The 27,359-nt window shown below is 41.8% G+C and overlaps 1 protein-coding gene across 1 annotated transcript in view; it reads right to left on the bottom strand.

Annotated features, from left to right (window-relative positions):
* LOC127649728 (cadherin-24-like) overlaps positions 1-27,359 on the bottom strand; it is a 124,767-nt gene that overhangs the window by 15,319 nt on the left and 82,089 nt on the right. Inside the window, exons 6-8 of the mRNA XM_052134956.1 lie at positions 15,833-16,089; positions 14,790-14,926; positions 2,597-2,718 (exon numbers count right to left, since the gene is read on the bottom strand). Coding sequence (XP_051990916.1) covers positions 2,597-2,718; positions 14,790-14,926; positions 15,833-16,089 — 516 coding nt within the window. The remainder of the gene's footprint in view (positions 1-2,596; positions 2,719-14,789; positions 14,927-15,832; positions 16,090-27,359) is intronic.

The following is a 27,359-nucleotide window of genomic DNA, read 5'->3' as shown; positions in this document are numbered from 1 at the left end:
TAGTTATGTAGAGATTTAACATAGCATGTTTTCTGATTTTGCCATGTGTTCTGACTATCATGTGTGTTAATTAAACTATAGTGAATTATAGCCTGTATCAGAAATTAACTTTTTGTAATGCCAGACAGAAATGGTAAATATTCTGGTGCCCTTTAAGGAATTTTCCAGGTTCAATACAAGTTAAGCTCAATTGAAGGCATTTGTGGCATAATGTTGATGACCACAAAAATTATTTTCGACTCCTCCCTCCTTTTCTTAAAAAGTTTTGTTTTCACTACATCGTCATGGCAACAGAGTTGTAAAACTGGCTAGAACTTTACACAGAAAAGGTTAGTAAGCAATTTTTTTACACTACAATCATGTTAACATGCATAATGTTTATATGTCTTCTGACTGATCTTTTTTAACACAAATAAATTGACCCCCATTCACTTCCATTGTAAATGCCTCAATGGTAAACAATATTATGCTGCAAATGCTGTCGATTGAGCTTAACTTGTATTGAACCCGGAATATTCCTTTAACCCAAAACCTAACCCTAAAATCTGATTACTGGATAAGAATGTTTATGTTTATCCAGGAACATGTGCTGCTTGGTGAAAGCACAGTAATCTTCTGTACTAGGCCGAGCCACAAATACAGCAGAAACATGAAGACAGGGAAAATGATACAAGCTAAGACAGCTGAACAGATGCACACTATCCAATTAAGAATGAAAGAAAAACAATCAGTCAGGAAAAAATCCACAGAACCATGCACTCAAAATGAAGAAGAGAAGATTGCAATGAGCTGGTAAAATGGATGTAAATCAACAGACCAGAAGATGATCAGGATATAATGTACATCTAAAGGAGATTAAAAATCATGTGGCATTCTTTAAATGGGAACAGCAGTGATTCAGCTGCTGTGCAATGGTAGAACAAATTAATCAGTGTGCAGGCTGTATAATGGACACATGTACAAAAAAGTGAATGCACTACCCTATGATATACAAAGAGCATGAGTCAGCAAGTCTAAAGGACTGAAGTCTTGAGAAAAGGTAATTAATCATCCATAATTCATCTGTGAATATTACTTGCATAACTAAACAACAGGTCTCTCATCCTGTACCTATTTCAGAGGAGTTGGAGTGAAGACAGTTACATACTTAATGATCTTCAAAGGGTCACATCATGAGGAATCCATTTCCTTATTTTCCTTATTAATTTAAGACAAACGTTCTTTGTGCAATGAAAACTTTTGAAATTAAGCTGCAAAAATGTTTTGTTCTGTCACAAGTTTACATTTACATTTAATCCTTTAGCAGATGCTTTTATCCAATGTTAATAAAGTCTGGTGCATTTTTGGGCTGCTGCCTGCAATTTTTCACACTCAAATTTAAAAGCTTACCATTCACACATACTATGGACTAATTTCAAGAGGACCACCCAAATAAATAAAAAAAGACTCCAATTATTTAATTCATAAATAATATTGCATGTGTTTATAATATTATGATAAACAGATTTTTGTTGTTGTTCTAAATTTGTAAGCATGTAATTCTGGTTCTGTTCACTCAACCTCACTTTGAAAAGTCTCATTTTATTCCACTAGGTGGCAGAAAGCACTAGAAAATCTCTAGCACATTCCATCACAATATACAGATCTGACATGTAGGTGGTGCTCTAACACATTTTAGCCCTCACAGATCTGCTCGTCCAATTTTTTGTTCAAGCACAAACCTTGTTGTTTTGTTGAATATCTCTTCTTGTGAGTGCTCTAGAGGCTCAATCTATGTGTCATTAGACATCTGAGATCCTCCCCTTTGCACTGATATATACAATTTTATCATCAATAGACGACAACATATTTTCTGATGATGATGTTTTGCATGCTTTTCCTTCTGGATGACATATTATGTTCTGGACATTTAAGATAAAACATTGGATTATTCAGCCAAGCAATCTCACAGACAATAAACAATAGCTATTTTTTTTAGAAAACTTCAGAAGGTAAAAGAAGATATCATTGTTTTGCTATTTGGGGCTTACAGCAGCAGTTATCCTAGCATAAAAGAGACATTTGTATTTAATGACTTACATAAATCATATCTCACTTTGTGATTCTTTTGAAAATCTTTCAATCTGTGGTATTAGGGCAATGAAATTAACTTTACAGTCACATTCCTGAGAGTTTTTATTCGATATATGACTTGTCTGGTTGAATGGTTATCTCTGAAAATGTGATGGAATCACATATGATACCTCATATTCCTAGCTTATGTAAACGTAGACTAACTTTTAAACGAAAACTTTTTTCACAATAAAGTGCCCCCCTTTGGAGTTTAACGGGTTAATGCAGACTTTTTTTAAAGAACTGTAATTGAAGAATGGGGAAACCCACAGCTCATGAGTACAGTTACAGTAAAGTTCTATATCTTGATTCACAGATGGTGTTTACATATGTCTTAAAGGGTGAACAGAACAGGTGTTTTTTTAAACTAGGTCATTATAAACAGATCTTGGGCCATATCATACATAAAAATGTATGATATGATCAGAGTTTTTAAATCTAAAATTCACACTCTATTTGTGCACATGACGCATGGGTCTCTCACCTGTCCGATGGAGGCGGAGTCACACATGGCCGTATTGTACTGCCTGTCCAGCTCTGGGGCATTGTCATTTAAATCCAGTGTTTCTATGGCAACCACCACCCTGGACACCTGGCTGGGGTTATCTGAGGTAATTGAGAGAGCAGAATATGTCACCAAACACACACACACACACAATTGTAAAGTTTGTCACACATTTACATATGCTCATGCATGCTCAAACTGCAAACATTTAATTTTTGTAATAATTTTTGTCTTGTTTCCCATTAAAAATATCTAAAGACATTTTCAGGCATAACCTTAATTTGCACAATCGCTGGCCAGTAGGTGAGAGAATGAGTGCACATTAGAGTTTGACATGAGGGAGGTTGTTAATCCATTGACCATTGGATTCCCTGCTGAGATAAAGGGATATTTCCCCCAAAAATGAAAATTCTCTCATCATTTACTCACTGTCATGCCATCCCAGATGTGTGATTTTCTTTCTTCTGCTAAACACAAACAAAGAATTTTAGAAGAATATTTCAGCTCTGTAGGTTCATACAATGCAAGTGAATGGGTACCAAAATTGTTAAGCTCCAAAATGCACATAAAGGCAGCATAAAACTTATTCATATGACTCCAGTGGTTAAATCAATGTCTTTAGATGTGATAGTGTGGGTGAGAAACAGATCAATATTTGTCATGTTGTACTATCAATCTCAACTTTCACATGCATCTCCTTTTATTTTTGGCAATTTTCATTCTTCGTGGATATCGCCACCTACTGGGCAGAGAGGAGAATTTATAGTAACAACTGACATAAATATTGATCTGTTTCTCACCCACACCTATCATATAGATTTTGAATATATAGATTTAACAACTGGAGTCTAAATGAATACTTTTATGCTGCCTTTATGTGCATTTTGGTACCCATTCACTTGCATTGTATGAACCTACAGAGCTGATATATTCTTCTAAAATTCTTTGTTTGTGTTCAGCAGAAGAAAGAAAGTCATACACATCTGGGATGTCATGAGGGTGCGTAAATGATAAGAGAATTTAGATTTTTGGGTGAACTGGAAAGCAAATCAAATTTGTAAGAAAAAATTGTCGATGTGGTCTTGTCACATGACCAATTAGCTACATTTACTAAAAAACTGATAGGACTGAACATTTTTATCAGCAAATGCACTCAAATAAATCACTCTATTACAATTGTTTGTGTTCACGCAGTACTCCTGTTATTATTTTGTTGAGCTCCATGTGACATGGGCGCAGATAGAGAGAGTCTGTAGGTCTGTCACCCCTCCACCATTCTGATTCGGCAGGTGTGTCATACCTCCGAGTCCAGCTGAAGAGTGTGAATTCTCCCCAAAACAGTTAATAAGTGTGACAACCTCGGCCAAAATCTAGTTGTTTGGATTCGGCTAGTGTGACCCCAGCTCAAACATCCCAGATAGTCTTACTTGAGAAGCAAAACTGCATAAGATATTAAGACTTGTATTTATAGAATACATTTGGAATTAAATGTATTTTATTTATTTTAATGGTTTTACCATGAATTTTGCTTTAAGCTTATATCTAACCAAATTTATCAATGTTTATGAATACAAAAATAATGAATGTAATTCAAGATTCTCTGAAACAAATTAATATTATCTTACTTGATTTTTCTTTTCACATAAATTTATCTTGCTTAAAGTATGTTTAGATATTTTTACAGGAAGACAAGACAAAAATAATGAGAAAGAAATAATAATTTATGAAGTGTGTCCATTCAATCATACAAACACTTTCTTGAGAAATCATACCCTAAATTGTGAATTTTTTTACACGCTTCAGTTTCAGCTTCAGTCACTCTTCATATTCTAGACTAATGGCTTGTCATGACAAATAAATAGCTCTCACTATAGTATTTTGGTACAGTATAGGTCTCACCGGAAAACAAACCAAATGGATTGGTGTGAGCCTGAAAGAAATTGATGCATTCTCTCTCCTCCTCTTGTTATAATTCAGTCCCACACACTTGCCTGTGGATTGGACTGATTTCACACAAATGTCCTGGACTACATCCATACACATTCAGAGCTGTAACATGATGTTGTGGATTAGTGCCCACTGCTTCACATTACTGAGAAGAAGCTTTGCCTACAATAGCCATCAGGTCCCCCTGAAGCTGTTCAGACCTACTTTCCATACTGTATTTTTGAAAAATACTGTAGATCCTCTGCTGACAAGCCATCTACCTTGAGCAGGGCAATGGATAAACAAAAATAAGAAAAGTAATTATGAAACCACACATCTGTTGTTTTAACCCATTTTAACTTCAAGTCAGTCACTTCGATGCTGCGTCAGTAGCTGAAAGTGTTTTCCACCTTGTGGGAATTATTCCTCTGTCCGACAGGCACGAGAGCTGTCTTTAATGCTTGGTACCAGTTCATGTGGTCGCAGCGGTCAAGGGCTCTGATTGTGTTCAATGTGAATGCATGAACCTCAGGATGCTGCACTCGTGGCTAGCTTTCACTGAGAAAGTTGAAGCCAGTCCTCCTCACTCCTGCTCCTCTCCTGTGCCTCCAAGGGACCACATGAAAGACATGAATGAGGACAGGATATAGAGTATGGAGATTATAAGGAGGGTTTGTTGCCGGCATAAGCCTTGCTTGTATCATTAAGTGACACAAAATCTGTGTCATTACAAGACATACACTCACTGAGTACTTTATTAGGAAAGTGCCCAACGTGGTCTTCTACTGTTGTAGCCCATCCGCCTCAAAGTCCAATGTGTTGTGCATTCTGAGATGCTATTCAACTACAATTGTACAGTGTGGTTATCTGAGTTACCGTAGCTTTTCTGCCAGCTCGAAACAGTCTATTCATTCTCCGTTGACCTCTTTCATCAACAAGGCATTTCTGTCCACAGAACTGCTGCTCACTCAATGTTTTTTGTTTTTTGCACCACACTGAGTAAACTCTACAGACTGTTGTGCATGAAAATCCCAGGAGATCAGCAGTTACAGAAATACTCAAACCAGCCCATCTGGCACCAATATTCATGCCATGGTTGAAATTTCTCGGATCCCATTTTTTCCTCTGGAGGAGATGTAATTCTGATGGTTGATATGAACATTAACTGATTTTATACATTGCACTGCAACCACACAATAGGCTGATTAGATAATCGCTTGAATATGTAGGTTGTACAGATGTTCCTAATAAAGTGCTCAGTGAATGTGTGGCTGGCTGCAGGGTATGTTCACAGGTAATTTAACACATTTGCAAAGATTTATCAGAATGAGCTTTATTGCCAAGTATGCTTCCACACATAAGGAATTTTTCTTCTTCGTGTTTTTTGTACTGTATACTGTTTTATGCATGACTTGTGACAGGACTACCAGCTAATGTAAAATTATTTAGTATCATGTTTCCTACCAAATTAATCCTTGTGTGACATCCTGCATCCGGCAGGCCTCAACACCTCAAGCCATGTGTAACTTCTACCATAGAGTCAATGAACCACAGTTCATCATCATTTCTTAATTCAACATGGAAGAAATTGGTTGCAAGCCTTTCTCCTGCAACTGCTTCAGGGCACTCTCTCAACAGCCAAGGCATTGCAAGTATTGTACCAGTAACTAACTGAACATAGTTTGGTAGAATATGAAAACCCCTTTGTAACAAAGGTGCTCTTAAGAAACCTTTCTCAGATGGTCCAGGTGACTTTTTCCATAACTGCATCTCCCCTATTCTGTTTCGGTTTCATTTTATTTCCTCTTTTCCCTTTCCCATGTATGAGTGGTTTTGTGTGTATATTTTTGTTTAGATAAGATATGTGTTCGTATTTTAGTTAAATAAAATTTTGTGTAAATTCTTGCGAATTGATTCTGGTCTGCTTGTAAATCAACGTCAATGTAATGATTAATTCACAGCTACATGCTAAGAAAGAGTTATTTTTGTGTAGCCATAAAAAATATCCTTTCTGAGAATTGATAGACGATCAATACTGAGTGTTCGTTGAACGAACAGATAAATTGATTGTAATGTTAATTCAGCTACATCAAGTTGATTCTATTAACCAATCCAAATGTTCATAATTAATTATCAAGAATTATGATTAATTATTAATATTTCCCTTTTAAAGATATTTTGACAGTGGTATATTTTGATAAATAATCTCATTCCTGTTTCTAAAAGATTTTGCTTCAAAGCTATACTTATATGTGTAATATTATTGTCAATAAGCCATGATAATAATATTACTCCAATAAGAGAATTAATCATAATTCTCTTATTAAAGCTAATTGCCTACAGTTGACATTTTGAGCTGATACAACGAGATGTTGTATTACTATGGTAATGTTAGATAATTTTATTCAGACAAATAATCTAGTTATTTGTCATTTATCTAAATTATAACGGTTGTCAAACACAACCGATTCCATTATAAATTTCTGTGGCAGCGGGGGCGTGGTCAAGCGCCCGTCCAGGAGAGAAAAGCGGTAAGGGCGCTCACACCTGAGTTAAATGATGACTAACACCTGTGTCTGATTTCAGTAACATGAGGAGAGCGGCATAAAAGTGCAGCAGCGACGGAGCATGGGGAGCCCGACAACCCGTCCAAGAAAGACTGTGACACAAATATATGTATATATTTAGTAAAATAAAAAGCTTACCCCTTAAGCTGTCGCCTGTTTCCGTCCCTTCCTTTGGCAGTTGTCACATTGGTGCAGAAACCCGGGAACATTTTTTTTTTGTTATGGAACAAGATCGCCCCATAGAGTCCTCCCAGCTGGCGGAAATCCTCCAGTCCCTCGCTACTCTCCATCAAGGCCACCAACAATCCCTGCTTGAGCTCCGGCAGGATCAAGATCAGCGGTTCTTCGAGATCATGAGGGCTCAGGCAGAGGACTGACTCGCTATCCGGAGCCTCCTCAGCCAGGAGGCTGCGTAGGCCCCAGCCGCGACCCCGGACACCCACGCTACGCTGCCCCCGCCCACGTTACAGAAGATGGGGGTAGCAGATGATCCTGAGGCCTTCCTCGACTTGTTCGAGAAGACGGCTGAAATCTGGGGCTGGCCGCCCGAACAGTGGGCAGCCTGTTTAATTCCTCTCCTGTCCGGGGAAGCACAGCTCGCGGCACAACAACTGCCGGCGACGAACCTCCTGGCTTACTCTGACTTGAAGAGGGCCATTCTGCAACGGGTTGGTCGGAGCCCGGAAGAGAATCGCCAGCTTTTCCGGAGCATGAAGCTTGAGAAGACCGACTGCCCGTTTGCGTTTGCTCAACGGCTCCGGGACGCCTGTCGGTGGTGGCTGCTCGCGGGGGACCGCGACGTCGAGGGAGTCATCGATCAGGTGGTACTGGAGCAATTCGCGCAACGACTGCCCAGGAGAATGGCGGAATGGGTCCAGTGCCACCGCCCGGCGTCGCTGGAGGCAGCTGTTCAGCTTCATGGAGCGACCACTTGGCGGTGATACTGAGGGCGGATGAGCCCTCCCTCTCTCTCTCTCTCCTTCCCCTGTGTCTTCCCCTGTTTCTCCCCCCCCCGTTCCCTCTCGCTCTGCTCTCTCCCCAGGGCCCGTTCCTGCCCCCCGCAGGCGTGGAGGATACACCAGGCCAACTTCCCGGCCGTGGGAGAACCCGCCTAACCCTTCCCCGTCCTTCAGCCACTCTCCTCCTCAGGTGGTGGCGCCCGCCAGCACGGGTGCGGCTGTGGCGCCTGGGCCGGTCTGCTGGAGGTGCGGAGACCCGGACCACTTCCGGGATCAGTGTCCGCTGATGGAGGTGGGGACGGTGGTGCGGGTCTCCGATGTCCCGCAGGCTGCCCCCGGTCAGGCTGGAGCGTACGGGTCCCAGGTAAGGATCCAGGGGGTACATACCAAGCATTGATGGATACCGGCTGTAATCAGACCACCATCCACCAACGCTTGGTTCAACCCGGGCTTTGGGCACAGCTAAACGGGTGAGGGTGAGGTGTGTGCATGGGGATATTCACAAGTACCCCATGGTGACTTTAGCGATCAAATTCGGGGAGAAAAACATAGTGTGGAGGCAGCGTTAGTTCCGCCTCACCCATCCGCTAATCTTGGGTACTGATTGGCCGAATTTTAGAAATGTATTAGAGGGAGTTTGTGCGGATGGGTCCTGCATGAAAGTGAAGAGGTGTGTGATGTGCGATGCTTTGGCAGGGGAGGCGGAGCCGGGGCCGTCCTCGGCTGCTCCGAGTGACGAGGGAAGGGGCGAGGGGTCACCCCTCCTCTCAGGGAGTTCCCTGAGGGGACTTTCCCTTGGAGCAGTCGCGGGATAAACCCTTAAGCACGCTTTTGACCAAGTGAGAGTAATCGATGGTCAGCAACTCCGGCCGGGTATCGCCATTTCATATCCGTATTTTTCAGTTATTAAAGATCGGTTGTACAGAGTGATGCAGGACGCTCAAACAAAGGAGGAGGTGACACAATTGTTGATTCCACGGAGCCGCCGGGAAATGGTTTTCCAGGCGGCTCACTATAATCCTATGGCCGGTCACCTAGGGGAACAGAAAACACTTTTTCGTCTAATAGCCCGTTTCTATTGGCCGGGCATTGGCGACGACATCCGCAGGTGGTGTGCGGTGTGCCGCATATGTCAGCTGGTAAACCCACCGGCCACCCCAAAAGCGCCTTTGCGCCCCCTTCCATTGATCGAGGTTCCCTTCGAGAGAATTGGAATGGACCTCGTCGGGCCATTAGAACGGACGTCATGCGGACATCGCTTTGTGTTAGTCCTGGTGGATTACGCAACGTGGTATCCGGAAGCAGTGCCTCTGAGCAACATCTCAGCACGTAGTGTTGCCGGGGCACTCTTCAAGATAATCTCCCGGTGTGGGTTCGAAAGAAATCCTCACCGACCAAGGCACTACTTTTATGTCACGAACACTTCGCGAACTTTACGAACTATTGGGCATTAAGTCGATTCAGCACTAGCGTGTACCATCCTCAGACGGATGGACTGGTGGAATGATTTAATAAAACACTCAAAAATATGATTCAGTAAATTCGTGCACGAAGACGCTAGGAATTGGGATAAGTGGCTGGACCCCTGTTATTCGCGAGTACGAGAGGTTCCGCAAGCCTCCACGGATTTTCCCCATTTGAGCTGCTGTACAGACGACGCCCACGCGGGGTCCTCGACGTCATCCGTGAAGCTTGGGAGGAGGGACCTTCTAATGCTAAAAATGAAATTCAATACGTTCTTGATCTTCGAGCAAAACTCCACATACTGGGGCAATTAACACAGGAGAATTTGCTCCAGGCTCAAGAACGCCAACGCCGGCTGTATGACAGGGGTGCTCAGCTACGGGAATTTGCACCGGGAGATAAAGTGCTTGTATTACTCCCAACATCGAGCTCGAAATTACTCGCCAAGTGGCAAGGACCCTTTGAGGTCACACGACGAGTAGGGGACCTCGATTATGAAGTTAAACGTACCGATAGAGGGTACGTTTATATATCACCTCAACCTCCTGAAATTGTGGAGGGAAGAGGCGGCCTCTGTGACGTTGGCAACGGTAGTTCCGGACAGGGCGGAGCTCGGACCGGAGGTAAACAAAGCCTGCAATCCTAACACCCCGGTTCCTTGTGGAGACCACCTCTCACCACGCCAACTCGCAGAGGTTTCCGAACTACAAAAGGAGTGTGCAGACGTGTTGTCTCCTCTACCGGGCCGCACAGACATCATACAACACCACATCGAGACCGAGCCGGGCGTAGTGGTACGTTGCCACCTTTATCGCTTGCCCGAACATAAAAAGAAAATAGTTCGGGAAGAATTGGACGCGATGCTTGACATGGGAGTAATAGAAGAATCTCACAGCGATTAGTCCAGCCCGGTCGTCCTTGTTCCCAAGAGCGACGGGTCTGTACGTTTCTGTGTGGATTATAGAAAAGTCAACGCGGTGTCTAAATTTGACGCGTACCCTTGTTGATGAACTGCTCGATCGGTTAGGTACTGCTCGGTTTTATTCGACCTTGGATCTAACGAAGGGTTATTGGCAGATCCCCTTGACACCAATATCCCGTGAAAAAACGGCCTTCACCACGCCGTTCGGATTACACCAATTACGTGACGCTTCCTTTTGGTTTGTTCGGGGCACCAGCCACGTTTCAGCGCCTCATGGATAGGATCCTCAGACCGCATACTGCTTACGCTGCTGCCTATCTAGATGATATCATCATTTATAGCAATGATTGGCAGCGGCACTTGCAACATCTGAGGGCCGTCCTGAGATCGCTGCGGCGGGCGGGGCTCACGGCAAACCCGAAAAAGTGCGCGGTTGGGTGTGTGGAGGTATGGTATCTGGGGTTCCACTTGGGTCATGGCCAGGTGCATCCCAAAATTGACAAGACCGCGGCGATTGCGACTTGCCCTAGACCCAAGAGCAAAAAGGGGGTGAGGCAGTTCCTGGGGCTGGCTGGCTATTACAGACGGTTTGTACCTAATTATTCGGATGTCACCAGCCCGCTGACTGACCTTACTAAAAAGGGGGCTCCAGATCCGGTCCAATGGTCAGAGCAGTGCCAACAGGCGTTTACACAGATTAAAGCTGCACTTTGTGGGGGGCCGCTTTTGCATGCACCTGACTTCTCTCTCCCTTTTGTTTTGCAGACGGACGCTTCAGACAGAGGGTTGGGGGCCGTACTCGCAGGTGGTGGAGGGAGAGGAGCCCGGTGCTGTACATTAGCCGGAAGCTCTCCTTGAGGGAGACTAAGTACAGCACCGTAGAGAAGGAGTGTCTGGCCATCAAGTGGGCGGTCCTCACCCTCCGATACTACCTGCTGGGGCGGGCCTTCACCCTCTGCTCGGATCATGCCACACTGCAGTGGCTCCACCGCATGAAAGATACTAACGCCCGGATCACCCATTGGTATCTGGCCCTCCAGCCTTTTAAGTTCAAGGTGGTCCACAGACCGGGGTGCAGATGGCTGCCGCTGACTTCCTCTCCAGAAATGGGGGAGTGGTAGGCAGGCCGGATGACGCCCCGGCCTGAGTCGGGCGGTGGGGGTATGTGGCAGCGGGGGCGTGGTCAAGCGCCCATCTGGGAGAGAAAAGTGGTAAGGGCGCTCACACCTGAGCTAAATGATGAAAAACCTGTGTCTGATTTCAGTAACATGAGGAGAGCGGCATAAAAGTGCAGCAGCGACGGAGCATGGGGAGCCCGACAACCCGTCCAAGAAAGACTGTGACACAAATATATGTATATATTTAGTAAAATAAAAAGCTTACCCCTTAAGCTGTCGCCTGTTTCCGTCCCTTCCTTTGGCGGTTGTCACAATTTCCTTACATTGTAATGTAGAAATAGGACCGTTTAATTTAATTCCTAGCTCACACATGCTGTTTCCCTAACAAATAATGGTAATGTACACAACACTTTAACCTGTGCAGTGTACATTTATCATACCAAATTCGCTACAAATATTGGTGTGAGAATCTGGGCCCTTTAACTGATTACTGTTTATTTGTGCATTGTGGAACATGCTGACGTTCATATGCATCAATTAAACCATTAGTATTGACCAAGATCACAAATCACTGGTGTCGGTTGCTATGGCGAGGAAAGTTCACGGGAAGTCCTAAAGAGACCCTTCCGGGGCAATTTACCGTGCATGCACAACCTGCCGACGCCATATTGTAAACACAGTACAGCTAAGCTAATAGCATTACACAACACCGCTAAACTAACCAGTTAGCGAACTTGCATTGAAACCCCTAAATAGGCTTCGAAGTCATTTGAGAGACTGGTGACTGGTGCCCACCTGAAGGACATCACTGGACGCTTTCTAGATCCCCTTCAATTTGCTTATAGAGCAAACAGGTCTGTGGATAATGCAGTCAACATGGGATTGCAACTTATCCTGCAACATATGGATAGACCAGGGACATACAGTATGCAAGAATCCGTTTTGTGAACTTCAGTTCAGCTTTCAACACCATCATCCCAGCTCTCCTATGGAATAAATTAACCCAGCTCTCTGTTCTTACATCTACCTGTCAGTGGATCACCAGCTTTCTGACAAACAAGCAGCAGCTAGTGAGACTGGGGAAATTCACCTCCAGCACATGTATGATTAGCACTGGTGCCCCCAGGGATGTGTGCTCTCCCCACTACTCGTCTCCCAGTATACCAAAGACTGCACTGCCAAGGACTCCTCTGTCAAGCTGTTGAAGTTGCAGATGACACAACTGTCATCTGCCTCATCCAAGATGACAATGAGTCTGCATACAGAAGGGAGGTTGAATGGTTGGACAGTGGAGATGATTGTGGACTTTAGGAGGAACACCCCAACAGGCTGGAAGAAGATGAACCAGACAGTGATCAGAGAGTCCCAAAGTTGCTCTAGGGACAGAGCGATATGCATCCTTCAATGTTGTGTAACAGTGGTCCAGTATATTTCTGTCCCTGGTGGGGCATGTAATATGCTGTCTGTATTTTGGCAGTTCATGGGTATTATTGGCTCTGTTAAAATCGCAAAGAATAATAATAACTGAGTCCGGGTATTGCTGTTCCGTGTCTATGATCAGATCAGGCATCTGTTGCAGCACTGCATTCACGCACACGTGTGGAGGGATATAAACACTCACCAGAAAAAAGGAGGAAAACACCTGTGGCGAGTAGAAAGGCTTGCAGTTTATAGCACTTCCAAATTAGGACATCACATCTTCTTTAACGTTGTTACATCTGTACACCAACTTTCATTTACTTGTTCGACCGCCTCTCGTTTTCCCCATTAAATCCGAAATGTGATCCGCTCTGAACAGTTGAAAGCCTGGCAGATGTAATGCACTGTCCGGAATAGCTTAACTCAGTCAGGTTTCTGTGAAGCACAAGGCAGCAGAGTTTGAAAAGTCCTTGTTTGTATGGGTGAGGAGATGTACAGTAGTTGTTTGAGCTTGACCAGCACGCCGGCCCTCACCTGCATCTCATAGCAACAACACAGCTGCGCCTCCAACTAAAATGTCCAGCAAAATGCCTGAATAGTCAAAAACCTGGAAAAGATTGTCAGATATGATCTGCTGAATGTTCAGCACTTCGTCCCTGGTAAAACTGATTGGAAAAATTACCAAACATAGGACAAACAAACAAAAACAACAAAAGAATTGGAGAGCTCCACACTGAGGCAGCCATCTGTGGCACCATCTTCACTATAGCCCTAGGTATGGCTAGTGCATCTGTCTTGGCATCGAGCCATATGGTTTATTGTTCCTCCACTTCCCTTTCTATTTTTCAATATGAAAGTGTGGTTAAAGCAATGCCTTTTTACAAGTATGTTGGCTAGTGGTCATTACTCTATCAGTAGCACAGCGTTATGATATTCAGGTCCCACAGCATCAGGTACTGACACAGCATCGAAGTGACCTCCAAGTTCCCTGTAAGGAGGGAACTTGACACTGAATATTTTTCACTGTTACAGGACTGAGTGATGTGCTATCCTCCCTTCAGTCTGAAAATTCAGATTGTGTGGTGCTGGGCTCTGGATTATATGCTTTTGGTGACACAAGCATAGTGCGGAGCACCAAGCCAGCCTTTCAAATTGATGTGATGGTATAGGGTTTCAAATTCACCACCCCTAGGAAGAGCTCACACTGCATCAGCTACTGACCCAGCATCTTGTTCCCTCCTTTGAGGGAACCAAGGTTACAGCAGTAACTGAGGCGGTATTGCATCCTTTGTGGGCTTTTTGCCAAATTTTCCATTATATGATAGTTTAGAAAGGTTAGGAAATTATGGGAAAGAGGGGATGTAAAAAGAAAATGTCACAACCTTGATTCAAACTCCTGTTGCATACAAGAGCACCATGGCTAAATATGTAAGAGCATGTGAGTTTTTTCTTGTTCCAAGCATAAATCTTACTTATGGTAAACACTAGATAAAGCTATTTGCCAATACTGTAAGAAAACTTTATTCAAAAAACGTAATTCAATATATATTCTCTGAAAAAAGTATTAAAATCTTTACTATTATGTTTCTTCTCAAGTAAATGTATCTTGTTTTAAAGACGCTTAGATATCTTTAGTGGAAAACAAGACAAATATACTGTAATATAAGATATTTTTTAATGTAGGCCATGGCCTCAAAAATATTGCATATTTTTTGACAGTCATTACTACATACAGTATTTTTAACTAATGAACAGCACTGTATTTTGACCAATGTCCATGTCACTGTTTGTGTATACCTCTCTGTGTGGCAATGATGGTGATATTATGCCACTGCTCATGCTCACGGTCCAACTCAGTCGCCGTAGTGATAAGCCCAGTGTCTGGAGTGATGTGGAATAGAGCCTCTGGGTCAGATTGAGGATCGATGGAGAACCTGAGGGAGATAGGATAGACCGTAGGGATGGCATGGACTGAAGATGAGAATATACCTGAAGCCTTGATTCATCTGAAAATCTGTCATACAGGAGTTACTTTAAACCCAATGGAAGGAAACAAAAGTGCTCCGACTGGCAAGGTAAGAATTTGAATCCCTAATTAGGCACTATTGAAGTAGCTATAGACTTTGATAAAACTTGACCATTATTATTGGGCTTTTCCATTTGAAAATAAGCAGTCATGTTTTGTAACATGATTACTTTAATCTATATTAAGGTTTTTAACTGTTTGAAACACAGAATATAGAACCATTCAGCCATAGTTAATTAGTCACATAATGGCTCTGTTCAAACCCTAATGTGCTGCTTACCTAGAGAGCGTTTTTATCAATTAACACAAAAGCTGTCCCAAAATAATTTTGCCTTATAAGTTAATTAATTTTGGCTAAATTCTAAGGCATCGCATGCATCTTTTGCTGACAATCCAATCCCAGAATGCATCGCAACAAACTTGGTTGATGAAGTCGAGGGAATTATATTTAATTCAGTACTGAATCAATAGTATCAACATAAATTTCAATTCAGTACTGAATCAATAGTATCAATATAAATTTCAATCTACAGTATTTAAAAATGACATTCTACATTTATAGGTGTTACAGACGTTACTGCTTCATGTAAGGAGCATATTACCTATGTGGAGTAGCTGCCTATGAGTGTTTCAATTAAGGTTTTAATGAGGTTCAATTTCAGTTAGAATGCTTCCATAGAAGGTAGTTGCATACAGTATGTAGACAGTAAACAGTAAGGTATCACTTTTGTTTGGAACAGGACATTTGTAGTATTTGTTACTGTATTCCAACTTGCCACCAACGCATCCAGAATAGCAAAGGACTGCAGTTTACCTGATGTTGTTTGTGAGACCCGTATCTGGGTCCACAGCGCTGACCCGTCCCATGGTGCATGCCGGCGGGCAGTTCTCCGATACATCCATTCGGTAACGTGCTCGTGAGAAGCGAGGGGGCTCATCTGCATCCAGCACAGCCACTCTGATTGAGGCACGGTCTTTAAAAGGCCCGCGGCGCAGAAAGCGAGGGTCCACAATTGGATTCAGAACCTCCACTGAGAAAGAGTAAGAGCTCCGGCTCTCATAGTCCACCGCCTGCAGGCCAAACACAGAGCTGTGTTACACACAAATACAAAGCTATGTCACAGCATTGATAAATCAAACATACTGACATACATATTAACATATAAATACCAGTAGTGGCTGGTGCTTTTAAAAAGTGGGGAAGCGCAGACTATTGTCTGTAATTTTGCTCCTAAAGGCAGCATAAACTACTACTCAAATAGTTTTTTTTAAATAAATAAATAAATAAACTCAATCTGGGTTTTTTTCCCAACAAAACAGGAAAATTATACCAATTTGAAAGCTGAAATAAATGTGTTATGTGACGTGAGATTGTAAATAACTGTGCTTGTATCTCTGAGCTGATCTCCAGTGTTTTTACATATCATAAGTTATCACTTACATCCTCGTCTCAATTATTGGATGTTACTGCAAAGTTCCACCTATTTTAAAACTCGACCAATCCTCATAAAGAGAAGCCCAATGTCCAGATACTTAAGTCTCTGCAGTGCAAAAAAGGGCTTTTCCTAATCAGTGGGCGTTTTCAAATCAGGATGGGAGTTTTTCAGCTGCTTTACACGATTTGCATATGGCATTGAGATTCCCTTGGAATGGAACTTTCCAATGGAAAGTTTAGAAATACCCATCCTGGTTTGGAAACGGCCACAGACTGGGAAACACCTATTATTGTTCCGCAGAGACCTATACTTCAATATCCAATAGGCAATCAGAAGCAGATCCAATGCAATTAACACTCACAAAGCTCTCATAGACACCCAGAGAATACTGCATCTAGGCAGGACCCAAAATGATGTGTTTAGATCCTCTTGTCCAATCAAAATCGATCTTCAGCGCCATTCATTTATATTTATGCATTTGGCAGACGCTTTTATCCAAAGTGACTTACAGAGCCCTTATTACAGGGACAATCCGCCCAGAGCAGCCTGGAGTTAAGTGCCTTGCTCAAGGACACAAGTGTGGTGGCTGTGGGGATCGAACCTACAACATTCTGATTACCAGTTCTGATTACCAGTTAAGTTCTTTAGCCCACTACACCACCACCACTCCATTTGAATGGTACAAGTATCTACCATAGCCTACAGGCCAGCATCCACTGACTTCTATTGACAGATTCATGTAGAACAAATGCTTATTGCATTACTTGAACAGTGCGATGGCAATGTGTGATATTTCACACATTAATTTGCTAAAATATTAAAATGCACAGAAAATAATTTGTAATTTATATATATTATATGTACATTAAAATCAGCATTGCCAAAAATCTTATGAAATTTTAGGGGAAGCCATGCTTCCCGAGTAGTCTTGAAGAAATCGCTTCTGATAAATACATCATCCCAAAAATAAATTCAGTTATTATTACAATGCAAAAAGTAAATAATGGATTACAAATATGCTTCTATTTATTCAATTAGCAGATGATTTAAACAAAAAGTGATTCATCCTAAGAGGCCATAACATGAGAAGTGCAGCAATGAAAAGTTGAGACTTACAAGCATAAACTAAATACAAGCATAAACTAAGTATTTAGTCAGTGCATTAACAAGATATATGTCTTTAGACATTTCTTGACAGTAGCATGGCTTAGGTGTTCGGGTAGGGTTGGGAAGATCATTCCTAACCCAGTGAGGAAAAGTGAAAGTTCAGGAAAGTGATTTTTTGCCACTTTGTTTTGGTAGATAGTGCAGTGATTGTGGATCAGTGAGTGAGAAATATGACCTGTAGGTCAACAATAACAATAACAATGACTCTTTTCTTTCTTTTTTTCTTTGGCCTTTTGGCCACTTTTATTTGGCCACGTTTATTTAGAGGCGATCTTACTTTTATTTACAATGGGGGGAGAGAGTGGAAACAGGATTGGGGAAATGTTGCAAGCCTTAATGATCACCACAGCTCAATATGTCACTGCACGTGCTTAACAATAGGCCATTTTACAGCAGTCATTTTTTACTAAACTATAGGCTACTCTTTGAATGCAAAGACTTGCATCATTTGACAAACTTTAATAGTTCATTTGTTTTTATTATCACAGTCTCTTGATTTGCAATCTAGCTCTCTGATGAGGTTAGCCATGGTAATAAAAGGAGCAGGGCCCAGCATTTATTAAATTGTGAGGAGACATGGGATTTAGATCTGGCAGGAGTGGGTAATAGGTTAGTTTTGGCAAATGTAGCCCAACTGGGAAAGTGAATGGGGCTCATTGTAAGATCTCCACCATGTGGGTAAGAGTCACTTTTGTCATCAGCTCCGTTCATCTGCTCCACACTATAATACACACAAAGGTACTCACATACACATTCTCACACTCTCAATGCAAGACCAAGCTGAGGTTGGATGGAGTCAGTGGTGCACACACTGTGTTTGGCCTCTATTTGCTTGAACAGACTGAAGGACAGACTGAAATGAGCTGAATTAAACTGAACTGATTGGAGGGCATCAAGTCACTGCATATCACTCCAACTACCTGTCTGAAATTGACCTGTTACTACCAAGATGCCTGCACATCAGTTGGTGTCTTGATCTTGTGGTCTTGGTCTTGAGAGCTCTGAAGACCATATAAATGTGGCCTGGGTCTGAGTCATTATTCAGCATGTTAGTCTGGGCCTGGATTCCAAAATCAAAGTCTGTAAAGTCTGGATCTGGGTCTTGGCTTGATAATCTCTGACAGACAGCCTTTTTCCAACTTAATAAAGGTGATAGATAACCAATGGGCGGCATGGTATGTGCTGCATTAAATTCCGCATTTTCATTTAATTTAATTTAATTACAATGGATTGTCTGGTTCTTGGGCCAACAGGTCTTGGTCTAGATCTTGTTGTTAGTTCTTGGTCTTAGGATGTTTGGTATTGGTCTGACATTGCTCTGGGCCATTTTAGGTGGGCACTGGTCTGGGTTTTAGAGGGCAAGTAATGGAATGTTTCTTAGGGTGTTTGGTACTGGTTTGGGTCCAGTTCTTAGGGAGTCTGGTATTGGTCTCGGCCTTAGGGGGACTGGTATTGGTCTGGATCTTAGGAGATCTGGAATTGGTCTGGATCTTAGGTGGGCTGGTATTTGTCTGGGTGTTAGGGGGCTGGTATTGGTCTGAGTCTTAGGGGGTCTGGTATTGGTCTGACATTGACCAGGGTCTAAGTAGGTCTGGTATATTGATATACGTCTTAGGGTTCTGGTATGGATCTGGACCTTAAGGGTTCTGGTATTGTTCTGGGTTTTAGGTTTGGTATTGGTCTGGGTCTTAGGGGATCTGATATTGGACTGGGATGGGACTTAAGGGGTCTGGTATTGGCCTGGGATGGGTCTTAATGGATCTGGTATTAGTCTGGGTCTATGAAGGTCTGTTATGGGCCTGGGATAGGTCTTAGGGGTACTGGTATTGGTCTGGGATGAGTCTTTGGGGTCTTGTATTGGTCTAGGTCTCAAGGGTCTCTGGAATTGGTTTGGGACTAAAAGAGTCTGGTATTGGTCTGGGTTTTAGGGGGAGTCTGTTGTTGGTCTCACATAAACTCAAATTCCCATACACCACTGCACACTTTTATTAATCAAAAACCTCTACAAAAGAGACAGATTAAAGATTAAAAATTACTCTGGTGACTAAAGGACGACAGCATTTAAATAAAAGCTGCAATGTTTTTATGCAAGAAAAGAATGTATATGAAAGCGAGAAAGAGATAAATAGGCCAAAAAAGGGACAGAGAGAGAAGCAAGGAGATGGGGGGTGGATAAATGGAGAGAAAAGGTTCCTAACAGGATCCCATTAGAAGCAGAGAGAGACAATCTGTTTGAGGAGGAGAGATGTCACTTACAATGTGAGCACACACTCATCACCCCATCCCTCCTTCTCTCATGTACTCAATCTCTCTCTCACTCCCCCTCTCCCACCCTCTCTCCATAACCCCATCACTCTATCACACATGCTCTATGCCCCTCCTAGTAAGGAGAGGCCTAGTGGTGACACCTAGAATACACACCCATCTCTCTCATGAGTGTTTTAAATAAACTCCTCCATCTGTCTTTTTCTCCTGTTTTACTTTACAGCTTTTCCTTTGAATGGCTCTCCACTGGAAGTGCAGTTAAAATAAATGAATAAGACTCTCTACTATGCTCTACTATTTAGCTACAGAACATGACATTATATGCCTCCATAAAGCCTTATTATTCAATCATATGGCTTGCCAAGCATTTGATTTTGCAGATATTTGAAAGAAAGAGAGAGAACAGGAGAGAAATAGATGTGGGTTATGGGAAAATGTGGTAATTTAGATATACTCATATATACAGTATGTGTGTGTGTGTTTGTGTGTGTGTATACGTAAGAGTTTTTGGATCTACACTCTTTGTGAATTTGTATTCTCACTGTTTGTCTTTCTGTGCAATAATACACCTGGTTCTGAGCTTGAAAAAAGTGTCTCTTTTTTGAATGCATCTGTTTGTGTGTGTGTGTGTACATGCTTGCATTCAAATGTGACCGGTTGTCTTGAGTCTTCTGACACCTTACTCAGTCACTCGCTCTCTCTCTCTTGTGTTTTAATACAACTATGGGATGTTAAACCCAGATTATCCTTTGAAGCAATTCACACACTAAATTCGAACAACGTACGGCTTCCCTGTGCTCACTCCTCAGTCTCTCCTTTATTTCTTGCTTTCTTAAACTTTACAAACCCACAAATCGGGTTTTGTTCAAAATTCCACCTTGGCGACAATCCAGGTTCAAAATTCTATTTTTCCAATACTCTTCTTTTCACTATAATGCCTTCTCCTTTCAACATAGTCTTTTTCTCTCTCTCTCTCTCTATTAATCTCTCCTTTCATCACTAGCTCTCTTTCTCTCTTTTACCATCTTTGATTAACACATCTCTCCTCTAACAGAGAAAACAAACACAGATAATCCAAACAGCACTGTAGGTTGATGACCATGGATTAGCTACAAATTAAAAGTGAGAACGTATGTAAATAACTGGGAGAAAGCAGCTTTATGGCTTCCCCAGGTGCAGCCATGAGCCTAAAACAAGCAGATTTACAGTTTTTGCACATGCTAGCTTCCATTATGCTAAACAACCATTTAAACTGAGTTCCCACACTTTTTGACCAATGAATTTCCATGAAGTTCAATGGCCTTTCCAGTAATTTGAGATTACAGGAAAGGATGTAATTTGATTTGTAACCTATTTGACTGATTCTTTGAAAAGAACCGACAAATCGCTCAAAACTGAACATCACTTTCAAGCTATATCCAGACAATAAAATATTTTAGAGCAGAACATAACATGTATTTTTTTTTTATATCAGAATACATAAATTATTGAATTAATTAATAGAAATATAATACATAATTTATTTTATTAATTTGATCAAAAACTATTTTAGAGCAGAACTTAAATAGAAAAAAAGCATAATGATATATCAGAATATATATATGAATAATATATATGGATCAATTATGTGGTACTACTTTTCATGAGAAAATGTATTAATAATATCATAAAATAAATAACATGTTTTTTCTTAATATCATAGCATCTATAATTCATTCATAATTTTATCATGAAAACACTGATCACTCAGCTTAGACCATTCAAACCATAATGCAGATGTACCTCTAGGTGGTACTGTTTGAAAGCTGTGCAACATCATAGAAACTAGCACATTCAAGAAGGTGTTTTGATTCACTCCTTTAGCATCAGTCACTTTAAGGACAGTTGGTTGCACAACACTGTCACAAAAGATTACAGATGTGGATCTGTTGCCGGGCTGTAAAATATTTTAATGTGCACAGACCTCCTCCATCATAGCACTGTGTAACACAGCTCTCTCATGCACACACACACACACACACACACACACACACACACAGACAGACTTCCAGCAATCTGCATATGCTTAATCAGAGCAGCACGCCACTCACAAACCCACACAAAAACACATGTGCTGTTCTGTCTGGATAACTATGCCTCACAAAATTCATTTTGCGTTGATTAGCCTAAGAACAATGAATAATGCTGTGTAATGCCGGCATAAGGACAAAAAGTTAAATGTTTACTAAATTCAGCCACAGACACATGTAGAGTGGACACACTCATAGCCCATGTTCACTTTCTTTACACCCCAGCTCAAGTCATGCCTTTGAAGGACACATGTTTTTGGGCTGGTTCTGAAACACTCTGGGTATTTGAAACTCTGACACCAAATGATGCTACAAAGGTCACTGCATATCTCTACATGTCTCAAACTAACCTGATGCCTTCCACAGTTTGATCTTGTTGCCTCGCCTTGAGACACCTTAATACCATGTAAATGTGGCCTTGAGCTGGGTCTTGCCTTATGCTTATTAGGCTTATTGGCTTATTACTTATTTGGTACTATAAAATCACTTGACATTATATCAAACACAGTTAAAGCTATTTGGTTTGTTAAATGAAGCTTAACATTGTCTTTGTGTTTGTTTTTGAGTTGCCACAGTATGCAATAATCTGGCATGTTTTAAGGCATGTCAAAAATTGCATAAAAGAAACCGCTTTCTCTAAAAGTTTGGAATATTGTACAGAAATTGGTACTTTTATTCACCAAAGTGGCATTCAACTGATTTGAGTTGAGCTTTGCAGATCCTTGGCATTCTAGCTGTCAGTTTGTCCAGATACTCGGGTGACATTTCATCCCACGATTCCTATAGCACTTGCCATAGACGTGGCTGTCTTGTCGGGCACTTCTTACACACCTTACAGTCTGATCCCACAAAAGCTCAATGGGGTTAAGATCCATAACACTCTTTTCCAATTATGTTATCCAATTATCCAATTTATGTGTTTCTTTGCCCACTCTAACCTTTGCTTTTTGTTTTCTGTTTCAAAAGAGGTTTTCTGTTTTTCCATGAAATTCTTCCAATAAGGCCTGCAGAGACAATTTCTGTGGTCGTGTACATGGGCAGAAACTCAGAAATTACCTCCGTGGTCGTGCACTTGGGCAGAGACTCGGAAACGAACTCTGTGATCGTGTACATGGCCAGAGACTCGGAGACGACTTCCGTGGTTGTCTACATGGACAGAAACTCAGAAATTACCTCCGTAGTCGTGTACATGGGCAGAGACTTGGAAACAACCTCCATGGTCGTGTACATGGACAGAGACTCGGAAACAACCTCTGTGGTCATGTACATGGGCAGAGACTCGGAAACAACCTCCTTGGTTATGTACATGGGCAGAGTCTTAGAAACTAATTCCGTGGTCGTGTACATGGGCTGAGACTCGGAAATGACCTCCGTGGTCGTGTACATGGGCAGAGACTCGGAGACGACCTCAATGGTCGTGTACATGGGCAGAGACTAGGAAACGACCTACGTGGTCGTGTACTTGGGCAGAGACTCTGAAACGAACTCTGTGATCGTGTGCATGGGCAGAGACTCGGAGACGACTTCCGTGGTCGTGTACATGGGCAGAAACTTGGAAACGACCTCCGTGGTAGTGTTCATGGGCGGAGACATTGAAACAAAAGTCTTTCTCCTCCTCCGGGATGCCGAAGTTAGCAACGCTGGCTCTGGAATGGATGAGATTGGCAACACTGTCTCTGGGATGGATGAGATTGACAATATTGGCTCTGGGATGGACGAGATTGACAATGCTGTCCCTTGGACGGACGAAGCTTCCAGCTCGTTGGCCGTGACAGGCGTGGGCATTGGCTCGTTGGCCATGGCAAGTGTGGCATTGGCTTTTTGGATGTGGCAGGCGTGAGCGTTGGCTCATTGGCTGTGGCAGGCGTAGGCATTGGCTCGTTGGCTGTGGCATGTGTGGGCGTTGGCCGTGGCAGGCGTGGGCATTGGTGTGTTGGCCATGGCAGGCGTGGGCATTGGTGCGTTTGCTATGGCAGGCGTAGGCGTTGGCTCGTCAACCATGATGTGGGACTCTGGCTCGGCATCTGCCACCCCCACAGTGAATGTAACTAGTAATCTTTAGGGCAAGGTTGATATATTGAACAAGACTGAGGGAACTGCGACTGTCAGGCATCAATGAGGAGATTGGCTCACTTCCGAAATGGAAGCAGTCTTTGAGGACGACCCCATTAACGTCAACCTCGCTGGCAAGAGAGCAGAAGTCCCCCACACATTCATCCAGGGAACGATTCCCCTGACATAGGCGCAGGAGCCGGACTCCTGGTTCATTATGGGCGGTCAGGTATTTTGTAACAATGCTGGCAACAGGCAGACAAAGAGACGATGAAGAAGGGTTGAACCCAGGTGCAGTTTATTTACAATCGTGAAATCCGAAAACCATAAATTCAATCGTGAACAAAAGTCTTGACTTGACATAAAACTAGACTTGGCTTGACTTGACTTGACTTGACTTGGCTTGAACAAAACAACAAAGTTACATTCACAATACCAAAGACAATGACAAACATAAGGGCTTAAATACACAGATATGGGTAACAAGACAACCAATGAACAGACAGCACTATAAACAAGATAACAAGACTATAAAACTAAACAAATGACAAACTAGAACTGATAACAAAGTAATCAACCAATGAATCAATGAAAACAAGACACATGAACAGGGAAAACATCACATGACCAGAAGAGGAACTTTGATATACAAAATAAAAGACAAGAAAACATGAACCAACAGAATGAACATGACAGAGGTAAAGTTAAATCTCATAATAAACAGCGCACTACAAAGTGTTCTTTGTACTATTTATAATTAGCATGAACAACATTTACTATTAATAGGTCTAAATTCTAATATTAAGTAAGGGCCTACATACCAAAGCACGATGCTTCAATCCCACGAGATACATTTGAGGAATGTTTTGAGTAGATGCAGCAGTATTTCGAAGAACTACTACAAATCATCTCACTAAAAGCACCATTTTACCTACATTGAAATTGTCTGTTAGCAGGGTTGGTGCAAGTAATTCTGGGGCCTCTGACTATATATTGCTCTGGGCCCCTTACCCACTAGCTGTTACCACTCGTCTTGTTTAGAAAGAGGTTTAAATTATTATATACAATAATTGTCCACTACCTTTTGTACACTGAATAAATTGTCTAAACAATACACTTCAGTTTTATTTAACAATCCAGATTGTTGTGGTTTATTTCATACAATATAATATATTTTATAATGTGTATTTAAAATTTTCGTTTTGAATGTGAATGTAAAATTGTGTAAAATGTAGACTTGTTAATATAAAGGTTTTAAAACACTAAAAATGTTGAGAACGAGTAGAGAAGCGTTAGATTCTCATTTTTATAAGTGCAGCACAGTGATCATTTAAACTTTAACATACCAATTTATTCATGTGAACTCCCTGTTGCAGACTTGTGTTGTAACAAAAGTTGTTATTGTATGCCATTTTACTGTCACAAATGTGGCATGTTACTTGAGCAATACGTTCTCACTCCCAAGGCGTCAAAAACTGACGCATCAAAAACTGACGCCTAGGAAATGAGAACGGGTTGTAATTGACTATAAATTCTATCCAAAGTAAAATACCGGCAGACTATATTGGTAAGCAGATATGTATAAAGGCTTGTGTGATTGCTTCATACAGATGAACAAATGGAGCGTATATACAGATGCTTATAGACTTCTGAAATATGTAGTAGTTCAGTGGTCGAGGAAATAGACACAGTTGGGAAAATGCCAACCAGTTTCCCCGAAAGGAATAAACTTCAGCTTTGGAATCGATTCCAACGTTTCGAGTTGATTCTTGACTGTTGATTCTCGATTCTTTTTGAAATCCATTCCCAGCCCTAATTGTTATCTTGGACTTCTAGCGGCTTAGATGCAGCATTACGCATGTTTCTGACACCTTTGTAGAAATGCGCAGTTCGCAGTCAACCATGATTAACTGATTCTTTGAGCAAAAGTGTCCAATAATAGGAACGTAATCAAGATAAAGCGAGTAGAATTCAGCTGGTCATGTTATTACAAAATGTAGGTCCTCATGATCCGACTCACTTAATGTAAAATAAAACTTTTATTAGGAAGACTGGAGTCTTCATCTGAAATGAGTGTACATAATCTTATAATTCATATAAGTACTTTTCAAAATAACCAAGTTCACCTTTAAACCTCAGCTCAAGATATTCCTCTGAAAGACACAGCCTTTTTGGGCATTTTTGGTACAGAATCAATAATTTTCTACTCTGGAGCTCCACCCTGGGACTTTGAAGCTTAGAAATGACCGCAGCACATAACTAACATCCCTCAGGGGAAGATTGAAAGAGGGAGACTCTGCAGAGAGGAACCCATCACCGCAGAAAATGAAACATACATGCCGCAGAAAATGAAATGAGTGAGGGAAGGAGAGAGAGGTTGCGGTGTTATTTTACATAGAAACTGTTTCTCCTCAGACAGCGGCAGGCATGACCTAGCTTACCAAAAAGGGCCCTGACTGACCCATTCACTCACACACATACACTTACTCACTACCACAAACCCCTAACTTTTCAGCCCGAGGCTTTCTCTTTGTCCGTATCAAAGGTCCTTTCTCTAGTCTGCAAGAAGCTTCTTTCTTCAGTAAGTTTCATTGTTATAATGTGCTCCACATTTGCCATCACATAGTTGAGAGAGCAGAAAGGTCATGTGTAAATTAGGGTGGTCTTTACTGAATATGTAAAAGAAAGAAAGGTTGAGTTTGTACCTGTTTCTGTTGAAAGGACCATCTTAGACCAGCAGGAATTTCTTTGCTGGTTTAAGATGGTTTGGTGCTGGTGGAACAGCATGTTTTTTCTACTGAAAGCTGGTTGATCAATGTGGTCTAACTGGTTAAGCGAGTTAAAGAAACAGACAAATGTTGTTATCATTTACTCACCCTCATGTCATTCCAAATCCAGACTTTCTTTAAAAAAAAAAGAAAAAAAGGCTGGTTTAATGTTTGATGCACAATATCAACTGTTCTCACATCTCGTTACGATCATCGTTGATGCTATAAGCACAAATGAGATTCGTAAGCTACAGCACGGCAGAGGGGTTTCAGCTTTTCAGCAAATGGCTTCTTAAATTTCAGTCTGTTCTTTACACAAAGCAATTGTGTGACTTCAGAAGACTTGGAATATACAGCATATACAGAGTTCTTAGGAATTTATGCAATTTATGCAGCATGCAACATTGTTAGTGTTGTTTTTTAGTGTGAAAACATTGCGAAAGGTAATGGCAGCACTCGGGAGAATTTCCAACCTTCCAAGACCAAATCAGATGTGTGGTCATATTTTGGATTTTCTAAGAATGCTGAGGGAAAATTAGTAGAAGATGGTAACCCTGTCTGCAGAGCTTGCCAGAGGAAAGGCG

This window comes from Xyrauchen texanus, chromosome 9 (assembly GCF_025860055.1).
Source record: "Xyrauchen texanus isolate HMW12.3.18 chromosome 9, RBS_HiC_50CHRs, whole genome shotgun sequence".
Classification (NCBI taxonomy): Eukaryota; Metazoa; Chordata; class Actinopteri; order Cypriniformes; family Catostomidae; genus Xyrauchen; species Xyrauchen texanus.
This window is presented reverse-complemented; position numbering and strand designations above follow the sequence as displayed.